This window comes from Sceloporus undulatus, chromosome 5, assembly GCF_019175285.1.
Source record: "Sceloporus undulatus isolate JIND9_A2432 ecotype Alabama chromosome 5, SceUnd_v1.1, whole genome shotgun sequence".
NCBI classification, from domain to species: domain Eukaryota; kingdom Metazoa; phylum Chordata; class Lepidosauria; order Squamata; family Phrynosomatidae; genus Sceloporus; species Sceloporus undulatus.
In genome coordinates, this window is record NC_056526.1 from 106,362,631 (window position 1) to 106,382,189 (window position 19,559).

The window sequence follows — 19,559 nt, forward strand, 5'->3', positions numbered from 1 at the left end:
CATTTCCACAGGCATAGCTGTTTGTGCTTACCATTAAGACGGGATGACAAGGGAAGTGTTGTAATCGGTGGCTGTGCAATGTGTGGGAGAGGCGACCAGACATGAGTGGGCCTAAGAATATATACATATGTCAGAAAGGATCCATTCTCTAGAAAGATGAAAGAGCCAGCACAGGAGTCCAGGAGCCTCTTGTTGCTGCTGCCGCCACCATTTCCCCACCTAGGCATTCAATAAGGTGTTTTATCACTCAACTCAGAGAAGAGGATGGTCCTTTTTCTTGATAAGGTACAGTATAGTCAGCCCTTTGTATCCAGAGGGGTTCCATTCCAGACCCCACTGCAGATGCCAAATACCATGGGACCTCAAGTCCTGTTCTGAATGGTGGTGTGATGCACACACAGCTGTGTTGGAGTGACCATGTGCATGCATCGCCATTGAGGAGAATGAGGCAGAGTCATGTATAGATGCTCCAATCCATGGATGACAAACCCACGGATGGAAAGAGCTGACTGTACTTGCATTGACCCATGGATGTGAATCCAGGTTTATGGGGTTGATTTTTCCTAACTAAAATTTCTCTATGTATACATGAGTATGTACAGTGGTTTCTTGTTATCCACTGGGGTTTGGTTGCAAGACCCCCCATGGATAACAAAATCCATGGATGCTCAAGTCCCATTAAATATAATGGCAGAGCAAAATGGTCTCCCTTAAATAAAATGGAAAATCAAGGTTTGCTATTTGGAATTTATACTTTTCCTGAATATTTTCAAGCCGCGGATGCTTGAATCCATGGATAAAAAGTCCGTGGACAAGGAGGGCTGACTGTACTGTAATTTCTACATGGAGAAAGAGATCAGTCCTGTTGGTGTCTACTTGAGGAGATTACTAAATGAATATGTGTTTGACATAGCAAGTACAGTATCTGTGTCAGTCATGTAGGACAGGTTGGGACTGAATGGAAATGTACAAAGTGGGTTTTTAAAATTGCAGACTTTCATCAGATATGTATTCAAAGAACAGAATGAGTAAAGCAGCAGGTTGTTACCTCCAGCTTCCATAATTAAACCTGAGATGTAGATAATGATTTCAAACTGTGGAAAAGTGGTTATAATATCTGTCCTTGGTTGCTCTGTGTAAAATTTTAATGAGAAACAGATTATTTCATGAATAGGATTTTTTAAAAATAAATAAATAGTGAGAACAAATTAAAGAATACATAAATACTCACTGCGACAAATTAATTTTCTTCCCTAATTATGTATGAAATGAATAGTACTTGTTCGGTTTGTTTTTAAAGGAAAACACAAGGCAAACGTAAGAATGGGTGCAAATGTTGTCTATAATAACCAGGACCATGATAGGCCACAAATCCCTGTTTCAAATTCCAGTTCTTATAGGGGCTGCTGTCCCACTGCAGAATTAATGCAGTTTGACAGTGCTTTAACTGTCTTGGCTCCATCTTGTGGAATCCTGTGATTTGTAGTTTGTTGTGGCAGCAGAGCTCTCTGACAGAGAAGTCTATCTCACAAAACTACCAATCCCAGAATTCTATAGCATTGAGCCATGGCAGTTAAAATGCTGTCATACTGCATTAAATCTGCAGTGTAGATGTAGTCATTGACTTATCTGGAAACTGAGTGCAAGCCACTGTTTCTCACCATCTTTGGTCATCTGTAATATAAAGATAATATTTCTCCTAAATCTCATATGTTAGTATTTTTGACTAAGCATTACTTGTAGTCCATTACGTGAAACAAGCACTTTTTTTTAGTAGGAATGATGTTTTATGTGAACCTGTTTATTTTGGTCAGTTTATTAGTATACACTTTTTGTGTGGTTCCCCTTCCCAGAAAGGATATCAGTTGTAATGCAAGTCAGTAATGCAGGTAGCAGAAACTGTAGTTTATCCATTTTAAAAAAAAATACTTGATATATGTCAAGGGTGTTGTCCCAGCTGCCGCCGCTATTTAAAATTAAAAATCACTTTTCAGTCAGCCTCTTAAAAACAACAACATGTAGTTAAGGTTACTGTACCTCTCTTACTGCACCTATCATGCCTTCTTGGTGGCTGTTTCCACCGTCTGGAATGCCTTTCCAGTCATTGACCCGATCGCCAAGCTTGTCGCCTGAGCTATTGCAAGAAGTTGCAAAATCAATGAATTGAATCTTCTATCTTTTTTTTTTAAATCATGCACCCATAAGTCACACTACAAGCACAAAGGTAGCACTGGTATAGTATAGTATCTATATAGTATCTAGATCAAGGGAAGTAATAGTGCCACTGTAGTCTGCTCTGGTCAGGCCCCCACCTGGAATACTGTCTCCAGTTCTGGACACCACAATTCAAAAAGGATGTTGAGAAACTGAAGCGTGTCCAAAGGAGGGCGACTAAAATGGTGAAGGGTCTGGAAACCATGCCCTATGAGGAACGACTTAGAGAGCAGGGGATGTTTAGCCTGGAGAAGAAAGTTAAGAGGTGATATGATAGCCCTGTTTAAATACTTGAAGAGATGTCATATTGAGGAGGGAGCAAGCTTGTTTTCTGCTGCTCCGGAGACTAAGACCTGGAGCAATGGATGCAAACTACAGCAAAGAGATTCCACCTCAACATTAGGAGGAACTTCCTGACAGTAAGGGCTGTTCAACATTGGAACACACTCCCTCGGAGTATAGTGGAGTCTCCTTCTTTGGAGGTCTTTAAACAGAGGCTTGATGGCCATCTGTCGTGATGCTTTGATTGAGATTTCCTGCATGGCAGGGGGTTGGACTGGATGGCTCTTGTAGTCTCTTCCAACTCAATGATTCTGTGACTGCGATTGAAAGTGATCACAGTAGGATCAGAACTGGTTTCAAACGGGAACAATGGTCATATAACCCGATCAGCAATTTGCTTTAAATCATAGTGGGAACATGGCCTTTATCTCTTTGGTAATTTGACTGCTAACTATCTTAAAATAGGAACAATCTCAAGTTACAGTATTATGCAGGAGACCTATTGTTGGCCTGACAAAAAGTCCTTTTAAAATGTAAGAAGAATTTTCACCTGCTAACAGGGAAGTGAGGGAGTGAAAGTGATCTGGCAAAGGACATTCTGTTGTCAAGCAAAGGACAGAATGGTGTTTAGGTCATCTTGGGGTTCTCTGCCCATTCTTTACTGAACGCTTACATTGAGTTTCATAAGCCTTCCCTCCATGTTCCTTTTCTTTCCAAACTCAAGTCACAGCAGTCATAGAGAGTGCAAGGAAACTGCAGGAAGGACACATAGGAAGGAATCTGCTTTTGGTATTTTCAGATCAAAATCACTCCCCAAAGCAGGGTTGGCTGGTTTAAACCAAATCACTTAAAACAAATAAAATATCTCCACTCATTTTTTAAAACAGTATTGCTATTATGAATGTTTTCAAGCTCTCCTACTGGAAAACAAACACTGTTTTGAATTAAACATGTTAATGTCAACAGTTTATTGGCAGTTGTTCATTGCTAGACCAATATCCAGTGGGAGTTGCTTCTTTTTAATCACTTTATTTTATAGTGCAAGAAATGCCCTTCAGAAACAAATCCTTCAATTAACACAAGTTCCACCAAAACAGCTTGCTTTAAAAGAGCACTTTGAAAAGAACAATTCTTATTTAAGCTGGTGGCCATAACATCTGAACTGCGTTTTTCTACTTAATTTTTTTATTTAGTCCTATACTGGTGTGGCCCTATACTCTTATATACGGGCTACCAACATGTCAGTATAATTTCCAAAGTTTGACTGAAAAATGGATCAAATCATCAAAGCCTAATAACCTTGGATTATCAATGTTGGAAAGCATCAAAACATGTTTGATCAAGCTTTCTAAATTAATACATAAAATAATGTTTCACAGTATTGATATGATAAGCAGGACTCTGTTTTTTCATTAAAATATTAATGCAAAAAGCAAGCAAACAGGAAAAACAAACAAATTCTGGTTAAAACCAACAAACAAAAGTTTAAACCAAAAACACCCTAGAGTTTGGGTTTTAAAAACCGATCCCCCCCAACCTAGCCCATAATTGCTTTTTCATCCACAAGGGGAATTCCTGTAGTTACCCTATATTTTTATGTGAAATATATGGGTCAGAAAGTGTGGCCTTGAGCTGAAAAATAATGGTAGGAGAATGGCTCAATTCTAACCCAGAGTTTGTGTGGGAATATATTATTTTAAGTGGGAACCAATTGCAGGGCTTTGTGTATTGCATAGTTTGAACCAAAGAGTAATGACACTGATTCTGCTTAACTGCCATTTTGAAAACTCACCTGTGAATTTGAAGAATTGTACTTTGACATGCTCTGCAGCACTTGCAGGCGCATCTGTTGTCTTCCTTGGCTCCTGTTGAAAAGCAAAATCTTTGCCCCCATCCAGGTCCTTGAGATGCTCATTCAGTGGGATCAGGTCTGCTTCATTTTGTTTCCACTTTCTTGTATTAACCCCATGGTATTAACTCCTTTTACTTCCCATAGGAATCATGTCCAGAGTGGTGAATGCAACTGATTACAGTAATTTATACCCTCAATCCCATGGAATTGTGTTTAATCCAAGACTCCCATCCTCCTCATCAAGCAGATCGTCAACGCGCAGTAATGGCAGTGGCAGCATACAAAGCTCTACCAAATCAGTTTCATGTAAGCATGTGCCTTAAAGTCCATAACACAGGCTGAGCAAGACACTTTGGATTATCAAGCAGACAGGCATGAAAACTAGCTGTGAGGATAGAAAGAGCAGTCAACTTGTGCTTTGTGCTCATTGGTACACCCAGGGATAAGCAATGCTTTACAGCCTTATGACCAGTGCAGTGGCAAACAAGGCTGGCATAAGCATGTAGATCATGGGCATCCCAGGGCCTACTGCTGTTTTTTCTGATCACCACAGCAGCTTTATTTATGCTTTAAAACAGTGGTGGGCAACTGGAAGGCTAGGGAGGCACATTAGTCCCCTAGGAGATCTTGGGCTATGCTCTTCCCCATACCCACTCCCTCCAAAAAAAGGGGGGGAAAGAATCAAAAGAATCAATTTATTTTGTCCAAATGTGGTGGAAATCACCTCTGCATGGTCAGCATGCACAAGGTTTCAGATGCTAATTTTTTTCTTCTTGCATTAATTACAGCATATTCATAGGTTTAACAATAGCATGTTCTTTTAAACAATCAAATGGAGCTTATTTCCAGGAAATCATATTTAGCACCTGGGTCACAGGAGCAAGCTCCATTTTATTACTGTAGTCATGATGGTCTTATGATTATAAAAGGTCTGGCTGTACAGTAAATGGCTTGATTTTAATAAGTTTAAAATGCAGACTACACATCTGCACAATATATCTTAAACGTATTTTGGTTGCCTAATGGTTTGCTGGTTTGGTTATAAGATATCAGGAATGCAGAAACTATTGAAATACATGGAAGGGGCTGAGGATGGAAGACTTAAACTGGGAATTGTATGCATTACAACTGAATTAATATACATAGCCATCCAGAATCTTCATAAAGTCATCCTGTTCAAGAGTTTAAACTTAGCAGGCTCCACTCTGTATCCTGTTCTTTACACATACTCATCTAGACTAATTTTGTACATCTTCCCCAGAAAACCCTTTTAAACACTTCATGAGGAAACACACAACACAATTGTTTTATGGACAAAATGGAGGAATGAAAGGAACAGAAGGCACAAGACTCTTACACTTCCTATCTCATTCCCATACCCTAAAGAGTTTACACCATGCTCACAGTGTCCTCTTGGTTGTTCCTTGTGCATAATTTAATATTTTGTCCTGGTTTGACTCTGAATAAGCCCAAGAAAAACTGCAGCAGAGAACAGACATCTCTGAATAACCATCTCTTAAAGCACACTTTAAAATTCTTCAGTTTCTACATAGAAAATTTCCTTATATCAACTGAAATCTGTCAGTCCTACAATGCAGTACAATTCCTTTGTAGTGCAGAGGACATTTCTCCCCCAACCCTCATGGGTTTTCCCTCCCATTCACTCCAATAGGCAGGCATTTCTAACAACTCATGTACACTATGTCCTCTGCTCACTACTGAGAAATGGCTGTCTCACAATAAGTGCCAAAGATTCCTTTAAATAAACAGTAAAATTTAATTTTGGGACTTTAACTCTTCGAATATAAACAAGTACAGTAATGTCACTAGGCTTTGTGTCACCTCATCAAGGAAAATGATATATTTTGTTGGGCCACTGTTCACAATAAAATGCTAACCATTTACCCATGTCTGCTGGGAATCCTGAAGGATTCTTTTGATATAGATATTAAACTTGGAAAGAGATATTGTAGAAAATGACACTCTTGGTAGTTGGGCCCCTACATAAGATATTGTTTGTACCAGGCTTAAGAATGCATTTTGACTCTATAATTTATTTTATAGCTGTCGGTTCTGTTCCTGATCCCACATTGTCCTTGCTGGATATTGAGCATATTTTGTTTGAGAAGACAGTTGCAAAAGAAGATGAACTCAGAAAAGCATTTCAGACAGTTGACATTGATCAGACCCTGAAAGTCACTAAGGGTGAATTTAGAAGAGTGATCGAAACTTTCATTTTACCCCTGACACAAGAACAGTTTGATGCTTTGCTGACAAAGGTATGTACTTTCATGGGTACATGTACACTTCTTGGGTTGTTCAGTTAAAACTAAGACTCACACACAATTAAAGAAACCTTACAAACTTTACTACATCAATATGTGGCTTAAACCTGCACGAGCGAGTTCCTGAATCATATTTGAATCACATCCATTGTTTTCATTACAAAAGGGACCAAACAGACTTGGTTTTTCTTGTCCCATATTCTCGTCCCCATTGATATTTCTCCGTTGTATTTTGACATGGACTTTTTTGTTCCCCGTTCCCATTGCCTGTCTGGCACCAGTTTTTCCTTTTTTAAGCTGTCAATCAAGCGCTTAGGTAATTAGACGTCACAGTGACGTCAGTTACTTTGATGCATTTTGACACGGACTATTTTTGCTCTGTTCCCATTTGCATCTTTCAAACCTGTTTTTCTAGGTTTTTTTAATGGTCAATGGATCGCTGAAGTGCCTGAGCGCTTGGGCGGCTAAGTGTCATTGTGATTGCCGCCCAGACGCTGGAACGCTGAGGCACTTAGGTGCTAAGCAAAACAGAACAAGAAGAAATAATAGCTATAAAAAGGGTGTGCAGTGGGTCTCCTCACACGTTGATCTATGTGGAGCGGGGGGGGGGGGTTGTCAGGGAGGCGTCATGCGCTTACCGTGTTTGGAGGCCAATGGAGCAATTTGCAATGATCGGACACCCGACAAAGTGCCTAGGCGATCGAAAGCTTAATTTTTTAAAAAGAATAAATTTGTCTACACATGCGATCACCTTGCCCTACTTCCCACTCCACTGGGGAAAAGGCTACATGAACAGGGGGAAATGGCGCTGGGAATGCAGGAAAGAGAACAAAGCTGGTGACACCCCCGGGACAGCCCCTTGAACATTGCTCCTCCTCTCCTAAAATACCTATTCAGACACCCATCGTTCCCATTAGTTTGCCCCGGATCTGACACGGCAGCTGCTAAAAAAAACTCTGGAAAAGTGCAGTCAGGATAACCCGGGTTATCCACCACTGATTCGGGTTTCACTGGAGAAATCGGTCAAAGTAGGATCGAACACAAATTCAAATAGGAACGATTTTCCTTAAACAAGAATCGAACGTGAGTTCAAATGGGAACGATGTCCCTATAATCCGATTCTTGATTCACTTTATAGCCCAGTGGGAATGGGGCCTAAGACTAGGTTGATGAGTACATGAGATAAGTTTTTCTCCCTGCAGCAACTTCTCAGTTTGTAAAACTCCCCCCCCAAAAGGAGATCAGTCTGGCTCCTTCCCTACTGAGCTTGCAGCAGACAGACTGTATTATTTTGTTCCACGTGGCCTTCAGTACTTAATACCAGTTTTAGTGGCTTTGGGATTGTTTTCATCTATTTTTTAAAGGATGATGCCTTTTAAAAAATGGTTTTCATCTGTTTTTAAAGCATACTTTTATCTGTTGTGCATTGCCTCGGGAGCTCTGACAACTTGAGAAGTGATAAATAAATACTTAGATATACTTAGATGTATTTATAATGTATGTGTTACAAAATGAAATGCGAAGAGATATGAACACAGGAAATCACATGTTACATTCTCTACTACTTGACTGGAAAAAAGGATGGGGACAATGAGCTGAAAAAACTATAAAGGGAATGTCTTGAAAGAGCACTCATGTTACATTTCTTTGTATTTGAAACAGATTCCTGGCAGTAGCAAAGTTTCTGTTCCCTATCTTGAATTCTTGTTGAAATTTGCCAAGCCAATTGATCCTATCTATACAAAGTAAGAATTTTTCTGTGATTTCTTATGTTTTATGGTCAGTAGCCATTGCAATGATGGTCAAGAATAGGGAGCACCACTGAAAATTGCCCTTTACGTCTTCCTGCACAATTTCCCCCATTAGAATGTATATTTCCTCACTTCTGTATGTGACAACCAGTTATGTGGAACAGGAAGAGGAACTGTATATCATGATTACATCGTAATACGACATCACTGTGACATGTAGTAAGTAGAATTGGACATACAGTAATGGGAAAGAAGGGGAAAATCTGACCCAAGCCTGCCATTTTCAGTAGCAGTACTGGGTTCACTTTAATAGACAGAGCCACCCTTATGGAAGGAAGCTGCTTTGGTGAATCAAATCAAGATACGTATATCTAGTCCAACCTTTTATTCAGTCTGATGCTGTTTCAGATTTTATGAGCAGGACACAAGGATGACCTCTAGCAGTGTGCTCTAAGCAGCAATTGTAAACCAAGGCATAGTGCTTCTGAATAATGTTTCACTTACATTGTCTTTGCTGATAGCTATCAGTAGACCTATGTAATCTTTAAACTTACCTGTGGTCTGGCCTACACACACAGCAGAATGAACTATTTAGATTGTTGAAATTTAAGCTGTACTACTTCAGACTGCAGGTAGATGTTCAACTATTTGAATGCTAACCTGTATAAAAACAAACAGAAACAACTCTCAATATGTAGAAGACAACACCAGCCTACAATTGATGTTTTTTAATCAAAGAAACCTTGCTGATAGGGTTGATGTTTTTTCTTTTATTTTTTAACCAAGAAAAATCACTTGAAAATCACATCTTACAGTCTGAAGTGGTACAACTCAATGTCACCTACTTCTCCTTCGTGTGTGTAAGGTTTTGCTTGTTCCTGCCACTTGATCTTGAGATCACACTTGATTTGAATCATATCCACACCTGTGGCATTGTGCCATGACAGTTTGCTTAACTGCCTCTGCGCAAAGGATGGAACTGCAGGAAGCCTAACCAAGGACAACTTTTAATACTACTAGATGGATCAAGAATAGGTCAGATGGTGCTCCCTAACTCTTTCAAAATTCCACTGACAGGAAGCCACAATATGTGTATCACTAGTGGCAGTGCTACAATAATTTGTATACTAACCCTTGAATATAGGTACATAGCCTGATTACTTTTGTGAGCTACTGTGTGAGAGAAAAGAAGTCTATTTGTTTTAGCAAAAACAAGATAGAGACCTGTAGCCTCAAAAAAAAAAAATTAGGGTATTAATTTTGATTTAAGATATACACTGATGTACAGCTGGAACATGATGGATACAGTTGTTGCTCCCGAGTCCCTCCTTACAAAAATATTTGGATAAAAGAGTCTAGGATTGATCTGAGTTAAAACTTGTGACTTTTTTTAAAAGCGAAACCTTTGGTAGTAGATATCTGTATACAGGAACAACATTCAATATAAATAAGTAAGCAGGCAAACCAATAAAGTAACAACCCTAAATACAGGGCTTTATGAGATCTGAGGACAGGCAAATAGATTTCTCAGAGTACATTTGCAGTTCTCTGAGCCTATCTTAAAACCTGAACCATCAGGCCCAGATTAGATAAAGCACTGGAAGATGTTTGAGTGTTGGACTACGACTCTGGAGGCCAGATTTTAATTCCCAGTTCAGCCATGAAACTGACTGGGTGACCTTGGGCAAGTCACGTGTTCTCAGCCTTGGGGAAAGGCAATGGAGAACCTCCTCTTGAAGGCACATAACAACAATAGCAACAACGCCATGCCCCATTTCTTTAGCCAAAGGTAACTGTAGGGCTGGTAGGGACCATTTGGATGCTGAAGGAAGGAGATGTTTAAATCTTCCCCCTCTGTATTAAATATTGATGTATATATTTGTCAATTAAGCTCTTTGGAGTGGTGAGACAGAACCTGATTTATTTTAATAAAATATTATGGGTGCAAATGGTGAAGGATTACCCTAGCCCCTGATTCTCCCTATGGCTGTTTAAAACAAACACTGTAGGGGCTGAACTCAGATCCCTCCCTCAGTCTAGTCTAGTTTGGTCCTCAGATGTACTGGCAGAAGCCCTTCTCTTTTGCTGCTCTTAAGTGGTCTGTCTTTATCACTAACTACTGCAGCTAGCTCTGTTGTGATCAGTGGCCTAAAATATCAAATCTCATGGTCATTTTGATAGTAAGGTAGACTTTGCTGGCCTCCAACATTGTTTGTGGTGATTTTTCTATTATTTATTTATTTATTTATTTATTTATTTATTTATAGGTGGGGTATTAATGGAGAGAGCCGGACAAGAACATTAAGTCAGCTGGAATGCCTCTTACGAGAGAAGGTACTGTACAGAAAGTAACTGACTCTAGACAGGGCACTATAGTTTTTCTAGCCCTAATGGCCAGCTACCAAGCCAAGCAGCCAGCTAGCCATTATTAGTATTCTCTACAGATTTCTGCCAAGTTCTTTAGCATGCACAGAGAACTCAGGGCACACAAGACACCACTTTCTGTGCTGGGCTTTGGAAAGAGTAAAAAGTAGGGGAGATCTTTCTTGCTGCTTTTGACTTTCCGATATGCCTGTCTCAAAGAGCTTTTTCCTTCAGTCTCTCACTGTCTGTGTGCTGGCTTTAGAGATGTTCAGAAGCAATGGAAGAGAACCTTGTTGTTTCCAAGTGTCACTAAGCCTTAGATCAGGGATGGGAGTCATGGAACTCTCTAGATATTATTGAACTGCCCTTCCCAGCATTCGTCACCATGTATGCTGACTAAGACTGATGGGAGTTGCAATTCAGTGACAGTTATAGGGTTACATGTTTACCATGTCTGGCCTAGAGGAAGAGCCAGAGAACAGGCAAAGGTTTGTCTTTCGTCTTCTCCCCCCTATGCATAAAAGCAGATGGCTCTTTTGAGCTTTCTGCAATGCACTAAGAACCAAAGGAAGAGATGTGTTCAGTGTTATATAGGCATCCAGGCATCGGAAGTCCCCAGAAGGAGGTTTATGGCCACACAGCTGGCAAACCACATCTCTGAATTTGGATATTGCTCACCTTGAATAAAGGTAAAGGTTTCCCCTTTGACAATATTGTCTAGTTGTGTTTGATTGTAGGGGACAGTGCTAATCTCTGTTACTAAACTGAGGAAGCCAGCATTGTCAGACATGACTCTGTGGTCATGTGGCAAGCATGACTAAATGCCAAGGTGCACAGAACACTGTTACCTTCCCACCTAAGTGGTGCCTATTTTATCTACTTGCACTTTTACATGCTTTTGAACTGCTAGGCTGGCAGAAACTGGGACTAGTGGTGGGAACTCACTCCATCACATGCCACTTGGGTCTTGATCTGCTGACCTTGTGATTGTCAGAATCAGTATCTTAATCGCTAAGCCATCGCATCCCCACTCACCTTGCATGCCTTGTATGTATTCCATTCACCAAAAGCAAACCAAGTTGACATTAACTCTCCAGGCCTGGTATTCAGCAGGAAGTGAATTTGCAAGTGCAGCTGCAGCATGACAGAATGGAGTGGCCCTGGTTGCCAGGCTTTAGCTGCTCTGGCATAAGCACTATGTCTGCCATCACACCCACATGTATTTGTATCAGATACAATTGCCAGCATCTTTCTCTGGTGATGGGTGTCTGCATCCATCATCCTTGACAGTGTGAGACATTCACAAATCACAAACCTGTCAGGACTGATTGTTTCTAAGACAGTCTTACACAAAGATAGTTTTTACTGCTCCCATCACTTTTCTTCAACTTGGCTATATACACAAAACTAACAGGAGAATCACACTTCCATTTTCCCACCATAAATGAAGCAGCCAAGCTTTCTTTCTGCTGCAACATTTATGAATTGAAAATATCCCCCATGGTCCCAATTAAATTTCCAGAAAATTTAATTTATAAGGGCTTGTGTTTATTTATTTATTTGATTAAAGGGAGTCTGAAATAAAACTTGTATTCAGTTTAAGCCAGTATTTTATAATATTTTTAGCAGTTTAATTTTTATTTTTTAAAAAATGAATACTTAAAGTAAAAGAAATAAAGAGGGAAGGTAATCAAAACTGGGATTTGGATGATTCTGCAACTTACTCATTTGCAAAATGCTACATCAATTATTCATATAGCAATTACTTTTCAATGTACAGATGTCCATCAGCCATCAAACAGATGTACATTTATGTCAGTCACTGAGACTGCGCAGTGAAATTGTGCAGTTAAGCACCGAAGGGGTGGGAGTTCTAGGTTTTGTGTTGAATTTTCTTCAGGAATTCTGAGCTTCAGTTCAGGGCAGACTGGAGGGATGCATCTAAACCACTTGCAAATCCTTACGTTCAGGAAAGTAACAGGGAATCTATTAAGGACAAAGCCCTACTGATTCAGCATAGATTACTTGGTAAAGTGCCGTGCACCACAATAGCGCAATGATGATGGTAATGGTACTATTGAAACTGTGTGGAACATTCTTGAGATATTTCCCTAGACATCATTAAATTATTCTGGTTTTCCTCAGAATTCCCAGTTTGTGTAGGCAAATAATGCACATGTTTTTGTGTGGTGGGAGTTTTACTGTACTTCCAAACACAAGAACAGAGTCCTAGAATCTCTCTGGGGTGAAAATGTAAAAGCTGTTTTGATTGATCAGGTTAAAAAAAAAACCCTGGATAATCCAGCATTCTGCAGTCACAGCAACAGACAGTGTCTTTTGGTAAATCACAAGCATGCAGTGAAAAGGATACCTCTCATCTCAATGGTTGCTGTGCCTGGTAATTAAAAGTGTACTTCCACTTTAGTGCCCAATAGTTCTAGTAGTGCCACGCGTAGACAGGTTGTGACTGTACTAATTCACAGTGCTTACAGGTTTCACATAGCTGAAAACTTCCACTGTCCCTCATATGTCCTTCACTTCAACCACACTGAAAAGCTGATATTAAAGAGAAGGGCTACAGATGACATTTCTTCATGATCTACTCATTTTCTGTCAGGTCCTCCCAAGACATGTTGGTGCACGAGGCAAAAGAAAATAGTACTATTTCTTCCATGCTGCATGCAAAAGTTGACTGGACTGTTTGCAGAATACTGGCAGAGGGATTGTTTCTTCTATGATACCAGAGGGCAGTAGGCCAGTTTAGGGGAATAAAGCAAACTGTGTGGCAAAAGCAGCTCTGACTTCCAAGAGAGAATTATGAAGAAACTGAGGAGGAACACCTAAGTGACTGCCATTGCTTCTCATTTGGTGTTCTCTCAGCTAGTTGCTTAACTTTGTTTCATGCAAAGGGCAGCCTGATTTTCTGTGTGCTTTAAAAAGCAAGTGAGTACTCTTGATGCACCGCTGTATGTGGCTTGTGGATGCAATATGTAGTTCTTACTCAGCTGGCTAGCAGTGTAGGTTTGATTTAAGAGCTACCCGCAATGTTATTCTTTAAAAAGATTAGCACCAGGGATCTAATTAGCATTATGCCAACAGGACCTTTGCAGATGCAATAAACAACAGTATGTTAAAGAATAAACATCTTTCTACCAACATAAGGCCTTTTTAAATTGTCAGAGCAATGTAAAACAGGCTTAGAGGAAATGGGAAAAGGAGGAAAAGAACAAAGGGAGTGGAGACAGAAGAAAGAGGAAGAACATGGGCTTATCCTATTTACATCACCACTGTCACTTATTCCTTTTTTTCTCCATCACCTTTCCCCACAACCAGCGTTCCCCCTTAATCTCCTCCTCCCATTTTATGTTTATGAGAATCTGAAAATAATCTAATTCTTTCCTATCTGGTTTGGCCCATCTTTACCAGCTGGTAAATAGGAAACGTTCGCTGTAGGAAGCCAATCCTCTGCAGAGTGTAAACAGATGGAATCAATATAAAGTGACAAGTTAGACTGTGCTACCGAGAATATGGAGCCAAAACTAAGAGCATAACAGTCTCAGTACTTATTTTGTTCCAATTCATTTGGTGCTGAATAGCAGTTCATATATGCACAGCTGTGCCCTTCCATAGTTTGGGTTTGTGTTTTTTGTGTGCATGCACATTGGATGGCAAACCCCCTCTTCCTTTTAGTCTTCATGGGGACAGTTGTTAAAATAAAATAAAACAGATTTTGTACAGTTTAACTCAAGTGTAAGAAGCAAGGTGATAATGAGTCATAAGTATATTTACTGCTTAGGAACGTTTTTTTCCCCTTTTCATTTATTTAATGAAAAAAGAAAGAAGGCCTGTAACACTTTTGCTCCTGTTCTTTAATGGTTTGTGTATAAAAGGGAATTCCAGCAGGTATTGCTTGTTATCAAGTTGAATGACAAGCAATATCTGCTGAAATTCCATATTTTACACAACCATTAAAGGTATAGGTGCCTCCTCCAGTTTTCACTCTCTGCGTAGTTCAAGTGTAGTTAGAAAGCACTCTACATTAATGTGTACTTCCTACCATCCTTTCACGTAGTGGCAGTTGTCCCATTCTTTTTCTGTTAGGTAGTGAGGCACCCAAAAGGCACCAGATCCGCTCTGATCTTGGAAGCTAAGAAGGGCATGCCCTGGTTAGTACTTGGATGGGAGACTAGCAACAAACTGTAGGGGCTGCAGATTATATTTTAGAAGGAACTGGCAAAACTACCTCTGAGTATTCCTTGCCTAAGACACCTTATAAAAATACATCGACAACCAACTTGAAGGCATAGACACAGTGAGGAATCATACAGAGTGGTCCCTATGTTCATGAGGCCAGGGGTGATGGGGTGACTTTGGGCTGCAGAAGAGCTGTACATGTTTTGGAGAATTTACTTGTGTTGTTTCAGAGTGTTCCCTGCAAGTATATGTTACATATTATATGTAACATGTATACTGTATATACTTCACTATAAGTCGACCCCATGTATAAGTCAAGGGCAGGTTTTGCGGGCTAAAATTATGGATTTTGATATGACCCATGTAAGTCAAGGGTATGTGACAAAGGATCTATAGGATGAAGCAAAGAAAAATGATGCCAAAGAACTTAACAAAATTCCAGCAAGCATAACTGTTTGTGCTCATGCTAAAGGCAGGATAGAAGAAAGCAGAGGGGCATCAGTGCTTTCAGGACAGATTACATGCTGCCTTTCATGAAGACATAGGCCTGTTACAGACTGCCAAAATAAAGCTGCTTCAGGGTCTCTTTGGAGGTATGCTATTTAAATGATTCATGGTCCTAAGAGTCCAGAGGTCGCGCCAAAGCCACACTCCATTCCTAAGCACTGGAGGGGCAGTTTTGGTGCAGCTTCCGGATTCTTCGGTGCCTGCATCATTTAACAGCATACCTCCAAAGAGACCCAAAGCAGCTTTATTTTGGCAGTCTGTAACAGCATGGTTCCCTTTTTAGAAGAGCTAAAGTACAGTACTTACATCACCTGTGGATAGTCGACTCAGGTTTTTTGAGTCAATTTTTAACTAAAATTTCTAGACTTATACATGAGTACATACAGTATGTTACAGGAAATTCCTATTTTTTGGAAAAAATATATTATAAAAAATTGGCCCTTAACAACAACAATATATCTCACCTTGCTCCCAAAATTGGAACTTAAGGTGGCTTACCATTCAAAAACACAGTACAGCTAAGCGATACCAAAAGTGAACATTAAAACAAGATTAAACTATTGATAATTCTTAAATGATTTAAAACGACACTTAAAAAAAGAAAATACCATTAAAAGAGAAAAAAGCATTTGAAACAGTTCCCTTTAAAACAACACCACACTCTCAACCCATTATTTAAAAACTTTCTCTTTTAAAAACCTGCTGGAATAAAAAAGTGTTTGCCAGCGGAAAGAAAAACACCAGGGAGGGAGCCATTCTAGCCTTCCTGGGGATGCCCACATAGGCCTTTTTAGGAAAGTCCTTTTGCCCTATCTTCCTGGCTGAAAAAAGGCCTTTCCTGACTGAGCAAGTTAATGTGGAAAAACTGTTAAATTCCCCCTACAGTGTATGGGGCAGCAGGGGGAAAGTTTTCCCTTTAGTGCAGACCCCAACTCCTGGGAGTTGCCCGCACTATCTCTGCAAAAAAGGAGAAGCATTTAATTGCTGATGCTCTGCCTTACAATTTATTTTTACCAGCCTTATAAAGGTCCTTCATCAGGGAACCAACATAACCTTAGAAAAAGACGCTCTAGACTTTGAAATTTCAAATAATGCTCTCTACTGCACTGAGCATTCTTTACCCCACAGAGAATTGGATGCCCCTGGCCCAAATGCTGTGTGTGTGTCTTCTTTCCCTAACAGGGAAACCCTCAAATGTTAGATTATAGTTTGGCTTCCAAACAGATTTTTTTTATCTCTGTAGCAGGTGCATACCATCCCTTTGGCTCGCCATTTCCCCACATCTTGAAGACACAGATGTGACTTCAGAGTGGAGATCTTTGTCTTTCAAAGAATCAACTCTTCACTGCATTTCTGAAATGCTGGGTAGAAAGCCGCATTTATAACCAAGGATTTTACTTGCAAACAGAGGGAGATTGAAATGGAAATTGTATGTAAAGATAAGTATGGAGCCACATACTTATACTTTTGATAGGCACTTTTCCAGTATATTGCTATATATTTTTGTACAGGGACAGAAAGAAATAAGGAATGCAAATGTTACAGATTTCATCTTTAGTGCAATTTTGTAAAAACATTAACATCCCTGTTGTCCTGTTTCAGAGAAAATATATCCACTTTTTTATGCTGAATTCAATTTTTTTCAAATATTTAGTATATCTAAGCAATAGGCTAACAACCCATCCATTCCTAGCAATCTCAGCACAATTCATATTTGATAAATCTTTGTTTCAACTGCTGAAAAAGGTATCATTTCTGAACTTCTCATTTGCTCAACAAAAACTCATTGGCAATACTTTCTGCTTCATAATAGAACTTTTGACACCCCCAAATAACTTTTAGGGAGACAATTACCTTTACAAGCTTTGGTAGATACAAAAATTGCTTTTGCCAACCATTTGCACCTTATTTTAATGATAATGTTTTTAAAATATTGAATAGATTTCCAAAAAGATGAAACACTTTATCAAGACCTGTAGACTTTTCGACTACAATCAAAATGGACAGATACAAAAACATGAACTGAGAAGAATTCTCGAAGTCAACTGCTTCAGGATGGTTGATTGTGAGTATGAAAAGTAAGTAAACAAGTTCAGGATAAGTATGTAAAGCATTGTGGGAAGACCCACCTTGAATTCACATTAAAGCTGCAGTAGCTACCAATGGTCACGTGTTTCTTGCCAACACAAGTCACATCTAGGATCATCAAGCTATGGTTTGTCAGTATTACTGGTTGTTAGGATCTAATTGCTATGAAAAGAACAAGACTGCTGTTTAAAAGAACAGAATTGTGTCAGCTTCCTTTTTCCTCTAATGTGTAATACTATAAGACAAGACAAGCCTAACTTTAAAAAAAGGGGGAGGAGGGTTACACAGTTGTCTGCCAACTTGCCCAAAGTTGGTGACAGTTATCTACTAACACTACCTCCTGAAAAGCATTGCCAAATGTATTTCTTCTTATAACTCATATTAGTATCTGCATAAGTATTTTAATTGGCATAATCATAACTTTCAATGTCTGTCCTTAATTATTTTAATCCAAACCATTTCGGCCATATTTAATTAAAACATTATTATTTATATTTTACATAAGATCTCTTTAAAAGTTCACAAAGGTTAAGAAGAGAAAGAAAATACCACCCAAATGAATAGACTTAAACTGGATTATATTACTGATTTATCACAAATGTTAAATCTCTTCTATTTGTTCTATATAAGACCAATGGCAGATTAATTAATTTTGTATTTTTATCTTAGAAACTGTTTTTTTAAATCTGGATGTACTTTATCTTAATGTCATGCAAAGATACCAAATCCTCATTTGTTCTACTAAACCAGGTTAAACCATGCCAAATGTAAACCATTTTTATTTAGATCTGACATAAGGTCATAGAATCATAGAATCATAGAGTTGGAAGAGACCGCAAGGGCCATCCATTCCAACCCCCTGCCATGCAGGAAATCTCAATCAAAGCATAACCAACAGATGTCCATCCAGCCTCTGTTTAAAGACCTCCAGGGAAGGAGACTCCACTACTCTCTGAGGGAGTGTATTCCACTGTGGAACAGCTCTTACTTTCAGGAGGTTCCTCCTAAGGTTGAGGTGGAATCTCTTTTCCTATAGCTTGCATCCATTGTTCCGGATCCTGTTTTCTGGAGCAGCAGTAAACAAGCTTGCTCTATCCTTAATATGACATCCTTTCAAATATTTAAACAGGGCTATCATATCACCACTTAACTTTCCCTTTGTGAGGTTAAATGTACTCAGTTTCCTAAGTTGCTCCTCATAGGGCAGGGTTTCCAGACCCTTCACCATTTTGGTCTCCCTCCTTTGAACACACTCCAACTTGTCAACATCCTTTTTGAATTGTGGTGCCCAGAACTGGACACAGTATTCCAGGTGAGGGCTGACCAAAGCAGAATAGAGTGGCACTATTACTTCCCTTGATCTAGACACTATCTATACTTGTATTGATGCTGCCTAGAATCACATGGATTGTTTTAGCTGCCGCATTATACTGCTGACTCATGTTCAGTATGGTCTTATTAGATTCTAGATTCCTTTCACCTATAGTCTCTTTAAGCCAGGTGTCACCCATCCTATATCTATTCATTACATTTTTCCTCCCTAAGTGCAGTACTTTACATTTCTCCCTGTTGAAAATCATTTTGTTAGCCTTGGCCCAGCTTTCTAATTTATTAAGGCCATTTTGAATTGTGATCCTGTCCTCTAAGATATTAGCTAGGTCTCTTAACAAACTCCCACCATTTAAAGGGGAAAAATCCCCTCAAGAAACAAACCCAGAGCAACACACAGTGTTGACCTAAATCTAAATTTCTTCTGTGAAGGACTTTCTTCTGCAGAAATCATTTCAGGATTGTCCATATTTAGTATCTAACCTTTCACCTCATGAAGTCATTTTATTATCTATTCAACCCTTTTCTTGCTGTCCAAATTAATCTCCATTTTCCATCCTTGATGACAGTAGTATCTATAAATGAATCTGCATTCCATAGTCCAACATCAGTTCCATCATTATTTGTCATTTCCACTTTCATAGTTATCTGGTTGGTTCATTGATTCCAATGCCTCTTTCACCATGTGTTTAA

The 19,559-nt window shown here is 39.3% G+C and overlaps 1 protein-coding gene and 1 long non-coding RNA gene across 6 annotated transcripts in view; both read left to right on the top strand.

The window, feature by feature from the left end:
• Positions 1-19,559, top strand: part of LOC121931194 — a 972,450-nt gene that overhangs the window by 684,153 nt on the left and 268,738 nt on the right. The gene's annotated exons all lie outside the window — the stretch shown is intronic.
• The window catches only part of EFCAB6 (EF-hand calcium binding domain 6), a 132,324-nt gene that overhangs the window by 1,593 nt on the left and 111,172 nt on the right, over positions 1-19,559 (top strand). For 3 of the 4 annotated variants that reach the window (XM_042468618.1, XM_042468620.1, XM_042468619.1), the window contains exons 2-6: positions 4,493-4,654; positions 6,413-6,627; positions 8,296-8,378; positions 10,652-10,718; positions 17,391-17,527. In XM_042468618.1, the coding sequence (XP_042324552.1) occupies positions 4,498-4,654; positions 6,413-6,627; positions 8,296-8,378; positions 10,652-10,718; positions 17,391-17,527 (659 nt within the window). In that variant the 5' untranslated portion in view covers positions 4,493-4,497. Of the gene's footprint in view, positions 1-4,492; positions 4,655-6,412; positions 6,628-8,295; positions 8,379-10,651; positions 10,719-17,390; positions 17,528-19,559 lie in introns of those variants that run through there. The other variant, XM_042468621.1, reaches the window with a different exon arrangement.